The sequence below is a fragment of the Ostrea edulis genome, chromosome 1 (genome assembly GCF_947568905.1).
Source record: "Ostrea edulis chromosome 1, xbOstEdul1.1, whole genome shotgun sequence".
Taxonomy (NCBI): Eukaryota; Metazoa; Mollusca; class Bivalvia; order Ostreida; family Ostreidae; genus Ostrea; species Ostrea edulis.
The window spans coordinates 111,937,592-111,958,157 of NC_079164.1; the positions used below are offsets into that span (position 1 = coordinate 111,937,592).

Sequence of the window (20,566 nt, forward strand, 5' to 3'; positions counted from 1 at the left end):
TCGACTTTGAATGTATTTGGAATAAACCTCCTTCGAAGATTTTTCTTTTCAATTGAATTTAATGGCAAATTATCTGGCCAAAGTGCTTGTTACAATTATAATTACATTTATATTCAACAATTTTGAAAATAAGCAATGTATAATATTAGACGGACCTCAGGCATTCCGAAGCTCGTTTTTTGTCACACTGACTATTATTATGATGAAATAGCAATATTGTTGAGTGATTATGTCATTTATTGAAACAAATGACGACAGAGAAAAAATACATCATAGTTCAATTTTTTTTTACAAAATTGATTGGCTGGGACCACTTAATATAAAAAATATAACTAGATTTGCAACGGTGCAAATAAACATATATACATTACACAGATTGATCCCAGCCAATATACAACTAAAACACTAATGATGTCAAAAAGGTGGCGCACAAAAAAATACATACATGTATTTAGACAAATTGTAAAACATGTTTTCTGTTCTGGCAACTTCAGGATTTTGAAAATAATGCACTCGCCATGCAGTTTCCACTAGATATAACAATTCATGAATTATAAGTAACATTTAATTCCGCAATTTTATATTGAAGTAGATAAACAAAAACCTCTGAAAAAAAAATAGAAAGCAATATTTTTCCAGAGAATGAAATAAATTTCAGATAAAGTAAGATTTTACAAGTATGATTATTTTCAATATTGTTACTTTTTTTCTCAATCAATGGGAAACATTCTGGTTAAATAGTAAAAGTCGATGAATTTCCACTATTATGATACACAATTTTCACATTATATGTAGTTGTCTTTAAGTTGATATTGTCAATAACTTGAAGTTCATCTGATACATTTTCATACCGTATTGATCCCAAACCCTTTATCATAAGTCTTAGAATACTTTTATTTTGACTTTGGAAGTACAATACTCCTATGGCGAATAACGGTAGACGTGCAATCCCATCTTTGATATTTCAATTTATGTTCTATTATATTTTGCAGGTCAAGATATAACATTGACTCCACAGAGTCCTGCCATAGTCAGAGAGGTCCTTGTTATTTGTCTTGGCCTTGAGCTGCCAGAGATACTTTCCTGCATACCTAAAAGTCGCAAAGATTCATCTATCTCCCTACTGAGATTTTCTATTTCTCGATATATGTATGATATGTCAGTCCGTAGACCAGACATTGTGATAGAAACAAATTTATTATAACCCTATCAAAACGACCTAACCCAAATTCCGCAGCTGCCACCAATTTATGTAACGTGTTTGGGTCCGTAAATTTGGATAGATCAAGACAATGATCGATAAATGATTGTATACATAGAAAAATGGCAATCAGCAATAATTACGAAAAATGATGTGAATAAAAACGAGTCAATATATACAGATAAGCCTTAGGATTATCTATCCCTAATGTAAGAGCAAACAAATCTAATTAGGCATATGGTCTGTGTCCGGGCAGGTATGTATCCTTGGGACAGGTATGTATCCTATACAAGTACGGGTCTGGGATGTATCCCCATATCTGTCCTATACCCAGAACTTAAGGACAATTATATCTAAATATAACAAACAGTTTTATATCACTGTATAACACCCTAAAACCAGTATACTAGACACCGTATACTAAAAATAACCAGGGTTGAATTTATTCTCGCCTTACTGCTTCTGCTGCGATCTTACTCCTTTGAGCTCCGACAATGAACTGGCGAAATATCGCTCATCACCGCCTTATATACTGATGTGCACTCGAACTACCCTCGGACGTTTTCGTAATGCACAGCTAATAAAGCCCGGTTTACGTAATAGCTAGATACATCCCGAGCACGACTTTTCCGAGCCCGACCGTTAATCATCACAGCACTTTACAATTTTTTCCCCGCTGTATTGGACATAATTGAAAAATCATGATTAAAAATTAAAATCCCATGCAATGAAAGGACCACAGCAAATAGTATTGTTTTACCGTCTATCTCAAAGACGACTTTATATTTTGAAGTTGTATAAGTATAAGAGTATAAGAGCTTTTAGACTGTAGTAGTATAGGGTATTATATATCTGAAACACTCTTAATCGTATACATTGTGTCTGATGCACAGGAAAAAATAAGACAATTCGATTTTCACGATTAAAAAATATGTTTAGTTGGTTAGTTGTATATTGTTTAAAGTCCCTCTTGAGAATGTTTCACTGATATGGAGACGGTCAAAAAAGTATGTTTAGACTGTATTCACATGTATTTCTTTAAAGCTTTGTCCTTGATACTGGGGAATCTTAAAGACATTCAAATGACAAATACCTATTAATAGTTTACTTACCATTAACTTGAACATTTATATAGTGTTAACTTGACATTAACTATCCGTTAAACTTAACTAACGTTTGTGCAACTGGCCCCAGAAAAGTTTTACTTCATTCATTTAAACTAATAACTGTGCAATACAATTTAAGACTTGCGACTTTGTCACAAGTTGTTTTGTAAAACGGGCCCCTGGTACGGAGCTCCGATTAGGAAAAGTTGTAGCTTCTATGCAACACCTTTATAAAGGATCATACTAGTTACACATTGCATTTGACATGCAGTATGTTTTATATAAACACAAAGATTGTCATGAACTCTAATATAGTGATTTTTTGTGCTTTAAATCAAATATTTCTTCACTTAGGACATTTATTTTTATCTAAGTGTTTATTGTAGCCCGTGTGCCTAAATAACTTACCACGTTTATTTGGAATAGCTATCAAGACTTTCCTAAATACCTACCTGGTATCTTTACAAAATCATGTTACATAGATTGATGCTACCATCTTCATGATAACAGGGAACAAGATCATAAATTTCAATAATTGAAACTATTTCAATAAGTAGGTACGTGGTAATAACATCGGTCAAAATAATGTAACATTTTTTATATAGAAGATAGGTATTTCGTCAAGTGGTGGTATCTACTCTAGATAAAACGATCATTTGAAATGGAATTACTTACAGTGTTATGAGTGTGAACACTATATTGTTAAACTGTAATTATGATGATAGTACTAGTATTAGTGATGATGATTGTAACACGTTTTTATTTCAGTGCCTGTCAGTAGTGTCACACTGTCACCACCATTGTCCAGTGTAGAGGTCATTGAAGGAACGTCCTTCACCTTCAGCTGTGTGTCAAAAGCTGCCAGACCAGCAGCAACTATAACATGGTACAAAGACGGCGTGGTCGTGAGTGGAAGTTCATCGAGTACTTCAATGAATAATCTGCTGTACGATGTGACCAGTAATCTTACATCATCCTATCAAAGAACGGATAGTGGGAGGAGGTTATATTGTACTGCTGTCAACATAAATGGAGACACTCCAATCCAGTCATCCCAAGCTGAACTAAATGTTTTATGTAAGTATGTGTGATATTTGAATGTTAGAAAGGCTTGTAATTCTTATTACAGGATACATTTAAGAAATAAGCAATGTTATTTAGTTAACATGTTCAACTAAATGGTATGTGCAATTATGTGTGACATTTGAATATGCATATGGACAAAGAACAATACTCTAAAATGTACATTTTGATTGATGGATGGATTTCAACAATATCAAGAGGGGTTTGCGAGATTTTGTGATCAGGGTAAATTTCATACAGGGGTAAGTTTTCAATTTAAAAATAATTAGGATATCCATCCTGTTGTAAATGAAGTTTCCATGTCATATCAAAGTGAACTTTTATCAAATATGATTGCGTTTCTCTTGAAAAATGAATCTTATTTCTGATACGGCTTTTCCATTCAAAGGAATCCCGGTAAGTAAAAACCTGATTTATGTAGATTATGGAATATGCTTTTGAATAGTCTTATTTTTTTCTTAATGTATAAAAATGAATTCAATTAAGAAATGTATACATTGTTTACACTTTAAATTCATACCTAGTTTCAATGCATTAATAAAACAATATTCGATCCGGGCATCATACCAAGCCAAAGACGTTTAAATCATGGAGCGTTTTTTTTTCACCAAGTGCCTGACATTGAAAGTAAATGAAAGTCACGGGTCCTTTCGGATATTACCATAAAAACGGAGGTCCCCTGTTATCACTGTCGTGTTTCCGCGCCTATGGAATGCTGTTATTAACTTATAGTGTAAATCAACCTTACATTATTTCGATACATCTTTATGTTATGTGGATACATATTTACGTTATGTGGTTATATCATTACGTTATGTGGTTACATCATTACGTTATGTGGTTACATCTTTACGTTATGTGGTTATATCATTACATTATGTGGTTACATCATTACATGTGGTTACATCATTACGTTATGTGGTTACATCTTTACGTTATGTGGTTACATCATTACGTTATGTGGTTACATCATTCGTTTTGTGGTTACATCATTACGTTAGTTCGATATTTCTTTATGTTTAGGGTTTACATCATTACGTTATGTGGGTACATCATAAAGTTATGTCGATATTTCTTTATGTTATGTGGTTACCTCCTTACATTATGTGGTTACCTCATTACATTATGTGGTTACATCATTATGTTATGTGGTTACATCATTACGTTATGTGGTTACATCATTACGTTATGTGGTTACCTCATTACGTTATGTGGTTACATCATTATGTTATGTGGGTACATCATTACGTTATGTCGATACATCTTTATGTCATATGGTTTCATCATAACGCTATGTGGTCACATCATTATATTATGTGGTTACAAACATCATTGTGTTATGATAAACTTTCAAGTAATCGAGATTGATGCAGATGAAAAATGGCGCGCTTTAATCCAGATGGTGGACTTCCAGAATTAATGCCAGCGCCCTCGGGCGATAGTATATACGTTAGCGGCTTGTTTTTTACATGGCGATATGAATATCCGATATGAATTCATTATAGGGCGTTCTTGTCAGCTGGGGTCAAATTTAAGTTGATATTTTGTATTTCAAAAAAGAAAGGGGCGGAGGCGTTAAAGATGTTTCAAGCTTAGGGGGAAAAAACTGTTGGAGAATAAACGACAATTTGGCGGATGGGGGCGTGTCAATTGCATTGTACATGTCCGTGAGGCATTCAATGTCCATTGACTATTCATGCACATATACTACAATGATCCGTGTTGAGCATATGGAATTACGGGGAAGGGGGCGGATGGGAAATGGGGGAGGTGGGTGGTGGGACCAAGTCATATTTTCCCCAGCATCATGATGATATTTCTTTTGTGAGGATCCTGGTTAGAATAGGTCCTCAGTACCCCTTGCTTGTCATAAAAGGTGACCATATAAGATGGCCCTTCATATGACGCTGCAAAAACTGAGGTCCGCCCGTGTCACAGCAGGTGTGGAACGATAACGATCCCTCTCTGCTCATATATATATATATATATATATATATATATATATATATATATATATATATAACCATTATCCTCTCTTCAAATATTTAAAGAAAGGTGTCCAAGTATTTGTGAGGTAAAAAGGACACAGTTCTTGATTCTTGTCGAAAGAATGCTTAGGGTATTTCAAATGAATAGGTTGATTTAATGTATGTTACCCCCCCCCCTCTAGAAACTTGAATGAATGTGTGACAATAATAACAAGAGCACCGCTAAGCGGAACATCCCCTCGTGATAGGAAATGTTATACACACACACACACACACACACACACACACACACACACACACACACACACACACACACACACACTAGGGCTGTGCGGTGCACCGAATATTTCGGTGCACCGCGATTCATGCCATTCGATTCGATGCACCGATTACAAATTCCGGATTTCGGTTCGGTTCGGTTTAGATTTTACATACACCAAAACAACAAATATGGCGTCCGAGTGATGTGCAGAACATGTGGTTTTTCATGCAACAGAGATTTAAATCACTACTGTGTTGAGCGTAAGCATTTTCGCCACTCAGATACCAACAGAATATGATCCGTAAGATCATTGCAGTTTATCTTTACATGACAAATAGTATTTCTGTCAGTGGTGGAGTGAAATCAACATCGTAGGTAATGACACAGATTTGACAGTTAATATGAGAGCAGTAAATCAATAAAGGAGAGATTTTCAAAGACTCTCAATTGATAGAATTGTTGAATTTTTACATATCAATGAAAACAATATCATATACATTTTAGATGCACTATAGATTTGTTTAATAATGCAAAACTTATGCAGCACATTAATATAACAAATCTTAATAGACTAAGACTGTCAGCGTTTTCTTTTTTCTATCAAAGTTATAAAATGCCATTATAAATAGATATGATGTTTACAAATGACGACATATAGTTATATAACTTGAATAAAATGAAATCAAATATGCTACTCATTAAAATTGTTAATTTTTGTGCTGTCATTAGATAAATTGGACCTAACATGAACCGAATCGAAAATAACCGAACCGTGCTGTTCTGAATCGAAACCGAACCGAATCGAGGAAACCCTGAATCGTCCCAGCCCTAACACACACACACACACACACAGATATATATATATATATATATATATATATATATATATATATATATATATCAAAAAATAAAATGCAATGCTCAAACTTTTATCTATACCGCTTTCGCCCTGCACGCTCGTCAGTAGATTTTTAAACAATGTAAACAAGTTCCATTATGTCGTCATCCTCGTGACGCTATGTGGGCAACGTTAAACATAATACAGTCATGATTGTGACGTCAGAACATTATACAATGTTATTGTTAGGCACTTTTAAAAATACAGACATATTTTCAACAGTTCCGTCTATAAGTTTTAAGCGCCTCTAAATTCTTCTACATCAAAGGAGACATTCTATGTAAAATATACATGTTAAATAACATGAAGTAAAAATATTAACAGTTTAGTTTCGGCTTAAACAGTTCTATGAAATAGTTTTCCTTGGCTTTGCGTAATTGTTCATTTTCCTCTTTTACTTTGTAAAATGGGAAAATATAAAAACTGCCTTCCCCGCACGAATCAAAATGTCCACTACACGGTGTGTTTCTTATTGTAGGATCTCTGATCTGTTGTTTATGTACACGAACACGGTCAGCCAATTTGGTTCCTGTTTGTCCTATATAGTTTTCTCCACATGTAGGGCACGTCATACAATAAAGTAGATTTTTAGATTTACACGTCATAGTTGAATTTACTTTGAAGTTCATTCCGTTTTTGAAAGTTATGGAGTGGCCGGTTTGTATAAATTGGCAAGTACCGCATCGTGGATCCTCGCATTTGAAGACTGCTGGTTTTTTGGGGTTTGATGTAAATTTGGCTTTAGTGAGAATGTTTTTCAAATTTGGTGGTTGACGTCTGCTGTGGAGTATATCCGTGGGCTGAATGAGGTCATTTAATGTTTCTGATTGTTGAAGAATAGGGAATAACTGCTTGACTGTTTTGAATATGTTGTAATTTCTCGGGTTGTGTGTAAGAACGAAAGGAATTTTGTTGTTGGTTTCTTCATGTTGTTTAGTAGTTCGCAATTCTGTGATGGGAGTTTCTTTAGCCTTTTGTATAGCTGTTTCAATTAATTTTGGTGGGTATTTCTGTCTGCATAAAAATGTCTTAAGATAATCTTGTATTTCTGCGATCCTCATCTATTACTATTGTGCAAATTCTCCGGGCCATGTTAAAAGGGATGTTTCGTTTGGTGTGAAATGGATGGCATGAGTTAAACATCAAATATTGATGGGAATCTGTATTCTTGTAGTAGAGATCTGTTATGATTTTCGCCCCCTCCTTTACAATCAGGATGTCTAAAAATGGTAATTCATTTTCGTTAATTTCCATTGTAAATCGTATGTTATTGTGTAGGTGATTCAGCATGTTGTGGAAGTGTTGTAGATCTTGTAAAGATTTGGTCCAAAAAATAAAACAATCATCCAAATAGCGTTTCCAGTTATTCTCAATATACAGGCCAAATTCTTCTCCAAAAGCTGATTTGCATTCTGTAAATAGTTTCTCCTCAAGAAAACCCAAAACTAAAGTTGCGTAAGTGGGGGCTACTTTTGTCCCCATGGCTGTTCCTTTTGTTTGAAGAAAGTATTTGTTATCAAAAAAGAAATGATTATTTTCCAAAATTTGATTCCTTCCAGGATAAATTCCTTTGAAAATCTCGATTGTAATACACCTTGATGTTTATCAATCCAGAAGGAAATGGCTTCTATACCGAAGTTGTGTGGAATATTTGTATACAAACTTGTGACATCAAAACTCACCAATTTTGTATTTTCTTCAACGATTTTAGGAATGTGGTTTAAGAAATCCATGTCGCCCAATCGTAGCTGGCCCTTCTTGTCCAACACAAAGACTTAGTAATTTCCTAGATATCATACTAAAACCCATCTGCAAATTAGTTCCAAGTTATATTCGGGACGACATGGAACCCTAACCCAACTCTCTGTTTTGTATTGTTTATAGGAATTATGGGATTCGTCATTTTTCGTTATCTTCGCCTTTCATCAATTATAAGCATCGTAATAATTATGTAATAAAAAATGCAGATAAAACACAAGTGTTTGAATTCTATATTTATCTGTACAAGCCTCAATGTACAAGGACAGATAACTCTTCCGGAAGGTTATAAGCATGCGCGATTGACAGAGAATTTGCCTCAAATTCACATACTTTCGTATTAAACTTGAACAGCTAATAAATGCTGTTCAATTCTTATATTTATATCCATTTACTAAATCACCGTTTGTTATATTGCTTCTATAAGTCTTGAAATAATTTGTTGCATAAAACGAACTCCTAAAATTTGCCTAGGTCACCGTTGTATAGTGACTTAAATCAAAACATAGGCATGCCGTCACACTTCATATATCAGCATTGTACGATTTAAAACTTATATGGTACCCATTTTCATGCACCAGATGCGCATTTCGACAAATAATGTCTCTTCAGTGATGCTCAATCGAAATGTTTGAAATTCGAAATAACAATGAAGTTTTAGAGCTATGATAGGGAAAAACAGTGTGCCAAAAAAGTGGAGTCAAATTCGTCTATGCAATGATTTTACCGATGGATGTTGTTGATTTGCATTAGGTGCAGCAATCTCAGGGTTTTCACCGTCTGCAACGATTTAATCGTCCGCCATATCACTGATATGTAATGTTTGTTGGGTAGAGATGTCCCCTGGAATAACCACCTCGTCTCCAAGAAATGTTGTGTTCCGTCAACAAATGCCAACAGATGTTTCAGCCATCATGGAACTACTTTTATTCACAAAAGTACGTGTAGATATTAATACGCAATATGTGATTAAAATATGAATATATTAAAATATGAATTACACAGTACCGGGACATAAGAATCCGGATAGATCTAATACATAACACACGGGACCTAGGTTTTTGCGATCTCATCCGAAAGACCGCCCCATTTAGTCACCTCTTACGACAATTAAGGGGTACTGAGGTCTTATTCTAACCCGGGTTCCCACATGACAAATGCATGGAAGATATTATGTACATATCTAACTAAAAGTATTTTACCAATATCAATTTCGATCCTGGTGTTAAATATGGGCAATACAATACTCTTATATACTTTAGAGCGAACAAAATACGGACAGAGAAAAATCTGCAAATTTCCGTCTCACCATGTTACAGCCATATTGAGTTTTTACAAAACGAAGAGTTAGGCTATCACGAACCCCTGGACACACCAAAGGTGGGATCAGGTACCTAGGAGGAGTAAGCGTCCTCTGCTGACCGGTTACATCCGCCGTGAGTCCTATATCCTGATGAGGTAAACGGGGTAATCCGTAGTCAGAATCAGTGTACCAAGAATTGTCTAACAACTGGTATGAAATGCGTCGGGTGTCATATGTAATGATAATTTTCAAACATTTGTGTTACGGTCATCTTGCTTTTAAACAAAAGTTACAGACATCGTGAGGAAATTCTAACACTCGATAATTCTGTACATACGACTATTTATGAAAAACGTAGGCTTCAAATGGTGCAATCTAATAGGGAAACCGTAGGTCTATGTATACTTATCAACTTTCACCTAAATGACAAGACGTGAACACACCAGTTTCTGTTTCCGACAGAAAATTGTGTATTCTACCTAATATGTTCTGATCGTAGGCTGTTTACGGCATAGGGGGGATGGGGCAGTCGGTGTACGTGTCACTCTTCATAGTGGTAGGAGGAGGGCAACATGTGTCTTGCCCCACTTTTTGAATGATATCAGTTATGTTTGAATGATACTAGATAATGTCACATGATGTCATTGAATCAAGCTATTCTGTGCTTTGCCCATCTCTGCAACCTTTACACATTGATGATACGTTTATATTCAGAAACACATCTGCTGGATTTGAAATAGTTTTAATTGGAGTAATTTGGAATCCAACAAGTTAATTAATTTATTACCTCCCTCTTCTCTTTTTCCGCAAGAAGAAAAAAAAATCCTTCTATAACCCAACGATGATTTTTGTTTGAGAAAAGAAAAGTTAGATATATAAATCGATAATCTTTTGTTTAACATGTTTGTTAAAATGTTGAAATAATGAATGATACAATGTATAATGGTCATTTATAAAAAAAAAATGACTCTACTTTTGATGTTGACTATTAAGCATTACAATCATGATAACATATAAGCCCGTTCACGTTGTTGTCTGACTGATACTAGTAATCAAATTTTCATATGAATGACAAAAACTAATAGAATGCATAATATTTGCACAGTCGTGATGAGATACATGACTTCCGAGGTAACTCACGCCAATTCATATTTCTATACTACCACCCCCCTGTAAACAAGCGGAGAGTTATATTACCTTGTATAAACATTATATTAATATTTCATTTCAAGATATAACATTGTTTTGATAAGTCGCAATATCAGTTACAAGTAAGTAATAAAAGGGGGTGCTACTTTATTTTCCATTATTTACAATTACACATGCAAATAAAGCTATGCGTTGAGTGACTCCCCCTATTATTTTTGATGGTGGTGGTGAAGAGGGAAGAATGTAAGCTTGAAGTCATGAATGTATTGACCCATTTTGGGAAGGACAAGCTCCAATAAGATAAGTTAACTTCTCGTCCGGCTACCAACACCCTTTCAAAAAGATTTTACATGCCCGTATTATCATTTTCAAAATTAATTTAAAAGTGGATGTCCCCCTCTTTTCAAGGTGGAGCTTCGCCGAGTATAGGCTTATATTTTGCAGCCCTTCACCGGCAATGGTGACGTCTCCATATGAGTGTAATATTCTCGCTCCCTAGTACAATGTTAACGCTTCTTTGTCAATCTCAGACTTGCTTAGAGATCTTGACGCGGACGCTATTGGTCGCTCCATGATGTGTGACAAAACACCACCCAGTCCGTAAGGAGATGCATCACACTTTAGTTTTACGGGTCTGTTCGGATCATAATGACACAATACTTGTTCCGATGTCATCATTTCCTTAACATCCATGGAGGTTTTATCACACAGTGGCGTTCATTTCCAAGCCTTCTACCCTTTTAACAGTTCATTCAATGGACCAAGCACAGTAGACAAATTGGGTAGGACGGACCTGTAGTAGTTAACTAACCAAGAAATGAGCGAACTGCTGTAGGTTCTCGGGATTTGGAGCATTCGACACAGCATCCACTTTGTCTTGTGACTTCTGAAGCCCCTGCTCTGAGATCATGTGACCGCAATAGATGACTTGGTCCTTGAAAAATTCACATTTGTCAAGATTTACCGGTAGACCGAATATCTCTAAACGTTCCAATACTGCTTTTATGTTTGCCAAGTTTTCCTCATCCGATTGTCCACTGATGATCATGTCGTCCAGTATGCACGATGTGAACGGTATTCCTTGTAACACTTGTTCTATGGTACGTTGCCATATGGCTGGAGCACTAGCTGGTGCAAACTGTAACCTGTTGTATTGGTAGAAACCTTTATGTGTTTTGGTTGTAAGTAGTTTCCTGCATGACTCATCTACTTCCATCTGATTGTCAAATCTATTTAGGAAAATCGTTTTCCTCCAGACAGTGTAGGGAATATGCCCTGTATTCTTGGTAACGAGATATTGATTCACTTCAAGAACTGGGTTTATCGACACCTTGTAGTCCCCACACAGGCGAACTTGTCCATTTTTCTTTACGACTGGAACTACATGTGATGCCTAATGACTGTGACTGACAGACGTAATTATACCATCATTTTCGAAACGTTGAAGCTCATCTTCCACTTTCGGCTTTAACGAGTCAGGCACTGGTCTCGCCTTGTGAAATTTAGGCTGCGTGTTGTCCTCTAAATATAACTTCGCCACAATGTCTTTCAATTTACCGATTCCTTTTTCGAACACCGGTTTGTGTCTAGCAAGTATTTCTTGTAACAGAGTCTCTGTATCCCGTCCTGCCTTGTGTAACGTGTGTACCTTAATTTCCTGCCAGTTAACTTTCAATAAAAAAAAATGAAAAACGTAATCTAATAAGGAAACCGTAGGTCTATGTATATCTATCAACTTTCACCTAAATAACGAGACGTGAACAGACCAGTTTCTGTCACCACGATCTTTAAATGACTGTAACTTAAAGTATTTCCACCCTCCTGTGACGTCATAAGACTTTGCAAAGTCAATGATTTAATAAGATTTATGTATGACAGGAACATAAATTTTGTTGGAGTCTTTCAATATATCTTGTTAACTATAAAATATTTCAAAAGTCTAAGTTATATATGAATAGTCAATTATATGCTTCAAAACATTGAATCCAATGTCAATATACCTCTGTTTTCATTGAATTATTTGTCAAGTCCATTATGCTATAAATTTCCTTTATTTTTCACCAACATTCTATTTTTTTAAGAAACAGTTTCATGAAATTGTTATGAATATTATTATATCGTTACAACCTGTTTTTGTGAAATGTTGATAATTCTGTTTAAAGAAAATTGCAATTGATAACAGGTATATTGTGCTAATTGATAAAAAAAATATTAATACCGCAACATACTTATTTTATCAGTTTTCTTTCTTATACATGATATGAAGAATCAACAATCAAACATGAGATTGAACCTATAATTCTAGAAGGATGGATTTACCTTAAGTTACGGATCACCGGTTCCTCAATGGTTTTATATTTTAACATGTACGGTACCAAATTTAATTCAGATAATTAGTGTACAATAATTTTAAAACTCTCGCATTTCTCTAAGATGCAAGAGCCAGTGTATGAGAAAGGGGTTCTTATAGCATAAATATCACAAAAAAATAAGGTTTGATCGATCATTAAAGAGAAGAATATCAGGAATCAAAAATACCAGAATTATTCTTTCTTACTGTTCAATGTTGAAAATACGTCTTTTATTACCATGACGTCAAAATTTTTAAGTCAAACATTTAAAGTTACATCAATAACGTAACTGACTTTCCATATAATTAAATAAACAAAGCTGCAAATTAAAGTACCAGTACATATGTAGTACATATATTCATAATTTGCCAAATGTCAATACATATTCTTCTGATTGATAAAAATGACTAAATATAACCATTATTGTTTAAGTTATTCCATGAATAATGTTTGAATAAAGACTTTTTCCCAAACATGCTTTGAAAATTTTCACATATTTAAACTGTAGTGGTACGAATTCCAGGCTTTAGTTCCTTTTACAGTAAAAGGAGATCTTACAATGCTAATAAAGCGTGATGTATGAATCTTCCATTTTTTTTCATTTCTCTATAGCATTTTAGAAATACATGATTCAGAATTACTGAATCCTCAAGCTTGAAAAATATTACTGTCCTCATTTACAGGTTTGTGTAATGTCATTTACATTGTACAATATAGTTCCAAAGGAGTGCCATTATCAATTCTACTTCCAGAGTCAGATTATTTTCTGTTTCCGAAAGAAAATTGTGTATTTTGCCTAATTTTTTCTGATCGTAGGCTGTTTACGGCAATGGGGGGAATGGGGCAGTCGGTGTACGTGTCACTCTTCATAGTGGTGGGGAGAGGGCACCATGTTTCTTATCCCACGTTTTGAATAATATAAGTTATAAGTGTTATGTTTGAATGATACTAGATAATGTCACAAAATATCATTGAATCAAGCTATTATGTGCTTTACCCATCTCTGCAGCTTTGACACATTGATGATACGTTTATATTGAGAAACACACCTGGTGGATTTGAAATAGTTTTAATTGGAGTAAATTGGAATCCAACAAGTCAATTAATCTATGATCTCCCTCTTCTCTCCTTCCGCAAGAAGAAAATTCCTTCTATAACTCAACGCTAATTTTTGTTTAAGAAAAGAAAAGTAAGACATATAAATTGATAATTGTTTTGTTTAACATGTGCGTCAAAATTGTGAAATAATGAATGGTAGTCGCCGTTGGTCATCGTTTGTTGCGTAATTTGAAGCAGCAGCTATATCCAGCCCAAAGTATTTCCAAGAAAGGTAGAATTGTTCCTAAAACATCACATTGATCACTGTTCGTTATCTTCACCTTGCATAATACACATGTACTTATAGGAGCGGGTCCGGGAAATTTTCAAAGGGCGAGATTGGAAGAAGGGGGTTGTCTTGTAGTGTCAAAATGGCGTGCTAAACATGTTCAATCGCAGGATATGCAATCCCCAAACCCACCCACCCCTTCTAAATCTTCCACAGATTTGCAAATATATGTTGATTTTATTGCTTAATATATAATATTATCAAATGGTTACTTAACATAATCAAGTTAATCATTCCATGAAGCTGTTACCATTATCTATAACAAATCAATTGATTTGTACCATAAAATCATGCTATAAAACTTTGCAGAAGCACGTGAGCTAATATTTTGTTTAATCTTTTAAATCTTTAATTATATACATGCACCTTTAGATATTTATATACGTCTATTTATTCATTGTTCATATGTGCGGATATAGGTCTTCTCTATTCTTAGAAAATGACAAGCAATATATTTGCTGACTAGCCCGGGAAGCATATAAGGAAGCCAGGAGTTTGTTATACCGACACGAATTACATGTATGAACAATGAAAATTATAACAAAGAAAGACTACGATATACTCGATATATTGTGTGAAAAATAATAGGACAATGATTTTTGACTGATAACAAAAACAAAGTGAATATCTTTTCGTTAACGACGTGATTGGCTAGGAAAAACAGAAGTAAAATATTTCTTACATAAGAAATAATTCTGGAAACCGGTGTCCTATACCGTTTCAAAATCGCAGTCTCCAAAATAATGTAGAGACTTTGCATCAAAATATTAAGCATGCGAAATAATATACAAATATGTGACAAAAATTGTGTTTCTTTTGTGAGAAGACGGGCTAGAACTGATATCCTGTGCCAAACGAGCACCCCTCAAAAACAAACTCGTCACCACGTGTTATATACTACCGTAAAAAAGAAACTGTATTATAAAATTTGGTATATTTTTTTTATATTTATTGTTTACATTTATAATTAATCGGCGCCATGTGATACCCATCATACAGAGACAGCAAAATCACATCCCTCTACAGCAAGACAACGCAAGGTCACATGTTGCACGTGTAGTCAGGGACATTTTTCTTAAACAGAATGTCGATATCTTGCCTTGGCCAGCTGTTTCCCCCGATTTATCGCCGATTGAGCACGTCTGGGATGAAATGAAACGACGTCTACGCCGTTTAACAAATCAGCCAGTGACATTGGCTGATTAAGACCAGACTTTAACCAACATATGGAACAACATCCCGCAAGCACTTCTGAACACTTTAGTGGCACCAATGAGGCGCCTTTGTTAAACATGCGTGAATGCAAATTGTGATAACACGCGTTATTAACTTTGTTAATTCAAGTTCAAATACCAGTGTCTTTCGAGTGTGCTGAAATTGACGTCATTCGACGTTAACATTATTGGATTATGAAATGTTGTAACGAATACATTTGTTAACAGTATTGCAAAAAAAATGAACTGTGTTCATTGTTATTATTTATTATTTTCTCATATATTAATAATGCACATTTCCCCCCTAGTATATAAATACAACCCATTCGATCATTTAATTCCGAATCAAAGTGAGAACTATTTTCTGCTAATCTCCGTTCCGCGGAAAAATATAGCTTGGTGGTGGATTTTTGTTTTTGTATATGTCAAAGTTTTCTCTGATAAAACATTTGTCGATATTTTGAGCATTATGATCACACTTGCTAAATCTAATGGTTTTCCTCTCCCTTTTAAAGATAAAAAACGGGAAGAGAATTCAAAACATTAACTACAGTTTAATGTACTTACATCTTTTTATATTGTAAAACTCAATCGTTCCACTTGCTCGGTAAGCTGTATGACAACTCTGCACTAATTTGACCTCAACATTTTAGATGTTACTCATTTCACAGGTACATTTTCATCTTTTCTACATTATCAAATTTTCCATATTTTAAATTCATTTTTTGAGGGGTTTTTTCTGAGTGTGGTTTTTTATGTTTTTTATTTTTTATTTTTAGTTTTCTATATAACTTTTCCTTACTTATTATATTGCTTGTAGGAGTTATGAGATTGATCACTGTTCGTTATCTTCACCTTGCATACTTAGCTTTATTTTCTCCCTCGTTTCACTCCTCCAAAATTTTGAAATATAAAGCAAGTAGATGGTAAAAGTGTAACGTGCTAGGGTTCGAAGATTTGGATGAGTCCCTATACTTATTGGTATTGATCTTACACAAATGATTAGGAAATATACTAGTCAATATATATAGATATATTAAAGATTACCTATCCTTATAAAAGTTGTACGAGTCAATATATACCGATATTTGCAAGATTTCCTATCTTTATCATAATAAGTGACAATAGATCTTGATGTGACAGATCCCGGAATATGGGAGATGTGTCCTTATACTGGAGAAGGACTGGTCAAACAAAATAAAAAAAATGAACACCAGGTACACTCCCCAACCTTTACAAGCTTCCCTACTAGTATACTAAACACCATATAATGTTAGTTTCTTTATTCATCGTACCTTCGACAACTCCTTGCCAACGTCTACTTCTGAATGACACTGTCTATAGCAAAACAGCCATATCTATACTACCCGGTAATCGTTATGCCTTGGGTAATATCGTATTGTCATACGATAAAGTCCGTATCACATCAGCCCTATTTATAGATAATAATACATTCAGTGCCCGATCCTTATTCATCACAATCGGATTAACAGTTCGTCACAGGATCGCAACGTCACTCTTGTTTTAATTATCAAAATGCAAAATATATTACGGAAACAAGGATTTGGATGATTTGGAGAATACTTGTACAATTGATAACCAAGTTCCGGTCAGCTCAGTATATTCCGTTACACTACAACTTCAATGTATAAGTAAGGGGAAGTTGGACGCTGAATCACTATTTGGGACTAAGCAATATCTGATATATTTACGTGTTTGAAATACAATTTAGTCTCTAAGACAGCAACATGGGTCATTGGAAGCCACAAACATAAATGTAGCATATCAACGTCATTGTCAATTACATTTTTCATACAAATAGTGTTACTAATAAGACCTGCTATAAATGATAACACTGTGGTCTAGTTTGCCAATGCAACCTATCATTGGATTAAATGCTGTCGGACGTGTTTCATACCGATTGTTATACCGTTCTCAGAACACTGGTTTTGACTACGAAAATTCCGTTTACCTTATCAATATGTAGGGATCGTCGTGGATGTGGCCGATCAACAGGGGATGCTTACTCCTGCTAGGTATATCCAGGGATCCGTGTTTGCCAAACTCTCTCTTTTGTATTGCTTATGGGAGTTATGAGATTGGTTTTTATTCGATAACTTCACCTTTCATGTGTTTGTAATATCTCCTTTTACTGAAAAATTGTCTCTTGCTAAGATTTTGCCAGCAAAAAAAATAGGAGACAAATATTGAAATTTTAATTAAATAGATGCACCCCCTGCTGCCCCACAACTGACAGCTGATGGATCTACGTCAGTGGATGAAGGACAGTCCATTACATTACGGTGTACCTTGTCTACGCTGGGTAATCCTCACATCACGTGGAGCTGGGTGTGTGGAGATGACACACTGACCACTGGAGTGACCAATACAGGGACCCAATCAGTGCTGACATTGACAACCAACAGAAAGTACAACCAGAGAACGTGTCAGTGTAGAGCCACAAGTCCACGGCCGTCATTGTCGTATAACAGGACTTCAGCAACACAGACTGTCAATGTATACTGTAAGTAAATTATGAAATTCCATAACTACATTAATTGATGTGTAGGAACAGTTTCCGACTTTGATCAGTTACAGGACAGCCTTGATCGTTTATTCATTTTGTTTACTTCATCTTGACGAACGTCCACCTTTCGAGATTATAGTACATTGACCGTTTAAATCCAACGGGGTGAAACCCGAGGTTTGAAATATGGTTTATCAAGAACACACGCAAAAATATTTAAATCACTCAAATTATAAACATTTCAAATGTAATCAGACAATGTCTAATTCACTTTCATTACCAAATTCATGAAATAAGAAGTAATGTTCATAATAAGCCTAATTTAAAGTACTTTCCTAAGTCAAAGTCTGGTGCTGATTGTTTTCTGACTGTCCTGTTCTTCGTTATAAAATATTATTTATGTGACCTTGTGAGAAACATGGACTTGCACTCCCATTTGGTCAACTTTCAAACTGTGTTGTGAAATGGGATACATATATTGTTCATAGTGCAGCACGAGTTATTTCCCCCTGGATACAGGGGGCACACAACACGATGGGGTCATCAAATGATTGCATCATTATATATGGATTAGATAGAGGATGTACTGTTTCTAATTGTAATTAATTGTCAGCTAAGGAATTTTTGTAGAAATTAAGTGCAATTACTAACCAATGCCATGCTTGTACAAAATTCTTACTCATTTATTATATTTATGCGTCCCGTATGTGATTTATCGCAGTCCACGGTATCCTGTTTAGATCAGAATAATAAGGATGAGCAATTCGTCATTATTACTTTTTATCAATAGTATTGACGACCAAAAAACTGCAATGAATATTCCAGAGACTACACATGCAACCAACGCATGTAATCATTAACTTTTAAAACTCTGTGGACAAAATATGTAGAATACTACATCAGATGTCAATGAACGGAACATGTTTTTGTTTTAAGTATATCGAATTTCTATCTCTAATGTAATTTTTCTGTTTTTTAACGTACGCGATTGATTCAATTTTTTTTTTGAAAATAATGTTTGTGTAAATCTATTTAACCAAAAGTACACACAAAAATTCATCAAGCACGTAGGAATTACTGAGAGAGAGAGAGAGAGAGAGAGAGAGAGAGAGAGAGAGAGAGAGAGAGGCTGCCTTAACACCGTACCTTTATTGTTATCTTTACATGCTAGTTATTGTAACTAGAAAAGGTTAATCTATAGTTAGTCTTCTTTTCTATATATATGTAGTGGTATTAAATCATAATGGAACTATGCATTTTAAGGAAACAATTAGGTGAATTTCAGGACTATTCATCACCCCCCCCCCCCCTCCCCTTCGCGATTTAGGATTTGGAGCTTTTGGATTTTGTTATATTTCTTTGATTGATTTTACTTTTCAAGAATTTTCAAACAATAATTGTGAAGTCAACTTCTCCTTGCCCCTCCCCCCCTCCCATCTGTTCCTTTTTTAAAAGCAATGTTACATACCTGATTATATTTAAATATTATCGTATGGTTTTATAGTGATGTTGTTCCCAGGTGTCCGCTATTTGTTATCTTTTTTTTTTTTTTTTTTTACAAATTACTCATGGCAGTTGTGGCATTGTTAGACTTGGACAGAATTAAGCACGAAATACTGGATACGTCTACCCCCCCCCCCCCCTTGTTTTACATCCCTTCAATTTGACGAGATGTATAATCTAAAAAGTGTTCTTTGAAAAATCGAATAAACTAAACTTTATTATTGTAGGATATATGATACAATATGTTAAAATTCAGCCCCTAATAAAGATACCGTAAGCTTTACAATACCGTATTTTTCACTACTATTTAATCTGAGGCTTAGGACCGCATCGGTAAGCACACCACTTACTTCCGGTGTAAGGACAGTAACTGCAAAAATGCAGGCTATTAGAACAAAGATGAAGCACGTAGTATCATGTGCATGTCTCAGATATTTAATATTTTTAAATTCAAAATCCTTATTCCTTATTGAAGCGATTTTCAATGCATTGAAACATGCATGTAGTAAGTTACGATTGTGATTCATTGAATTCATTGAATTGATATCAGTAATTAACTTATCTAATACCTTAACTGTACTTTAAGTACAGGGTAAATTTTTCTGATTTATCGTTGCGTGTTTATGGCAAATATATATAAATACACACACACACACACACACACACACACACACACACACACACACACACACACACACACACACATATATATATATATATATATATATATATATATATATATGCAAAATCGATATCTTTTAGTGCTGTTGATATCAGAGGGATGTGTTTGCTCTAAAATGTGCGTTTTAACGTTTAGAAATACTTGTGAATTTAAA

The 20,566-nt window shown here is 34.7% G+C and overlaps 1 protein-coding gene across 1 annotated transcript in view; it reads left to right on the plus strand.

Moving 5' to 3' along the window:
• LOC130048696 (hemicentin-2-like) overlaps positions 1-20,566 on the plus strand; it is a 169,074-nt gene that overhangs the window by 16,514 nt on the left and 131,994 nt on the right. The window contains exons 3-4 of the mRNA XM_056145717.1: positions 3,076-3,384; positions 17,928-18,224. Of these exons, the coding sequence (XP_056001692.1) occupies positions 3,076-3,384; positions 17,928-18,224 (606 nt within the window). The remainder of the gene's footprint in view (positions 1-3,075; positions 3,385-17,927; positions 18,225-20,566) is intronic.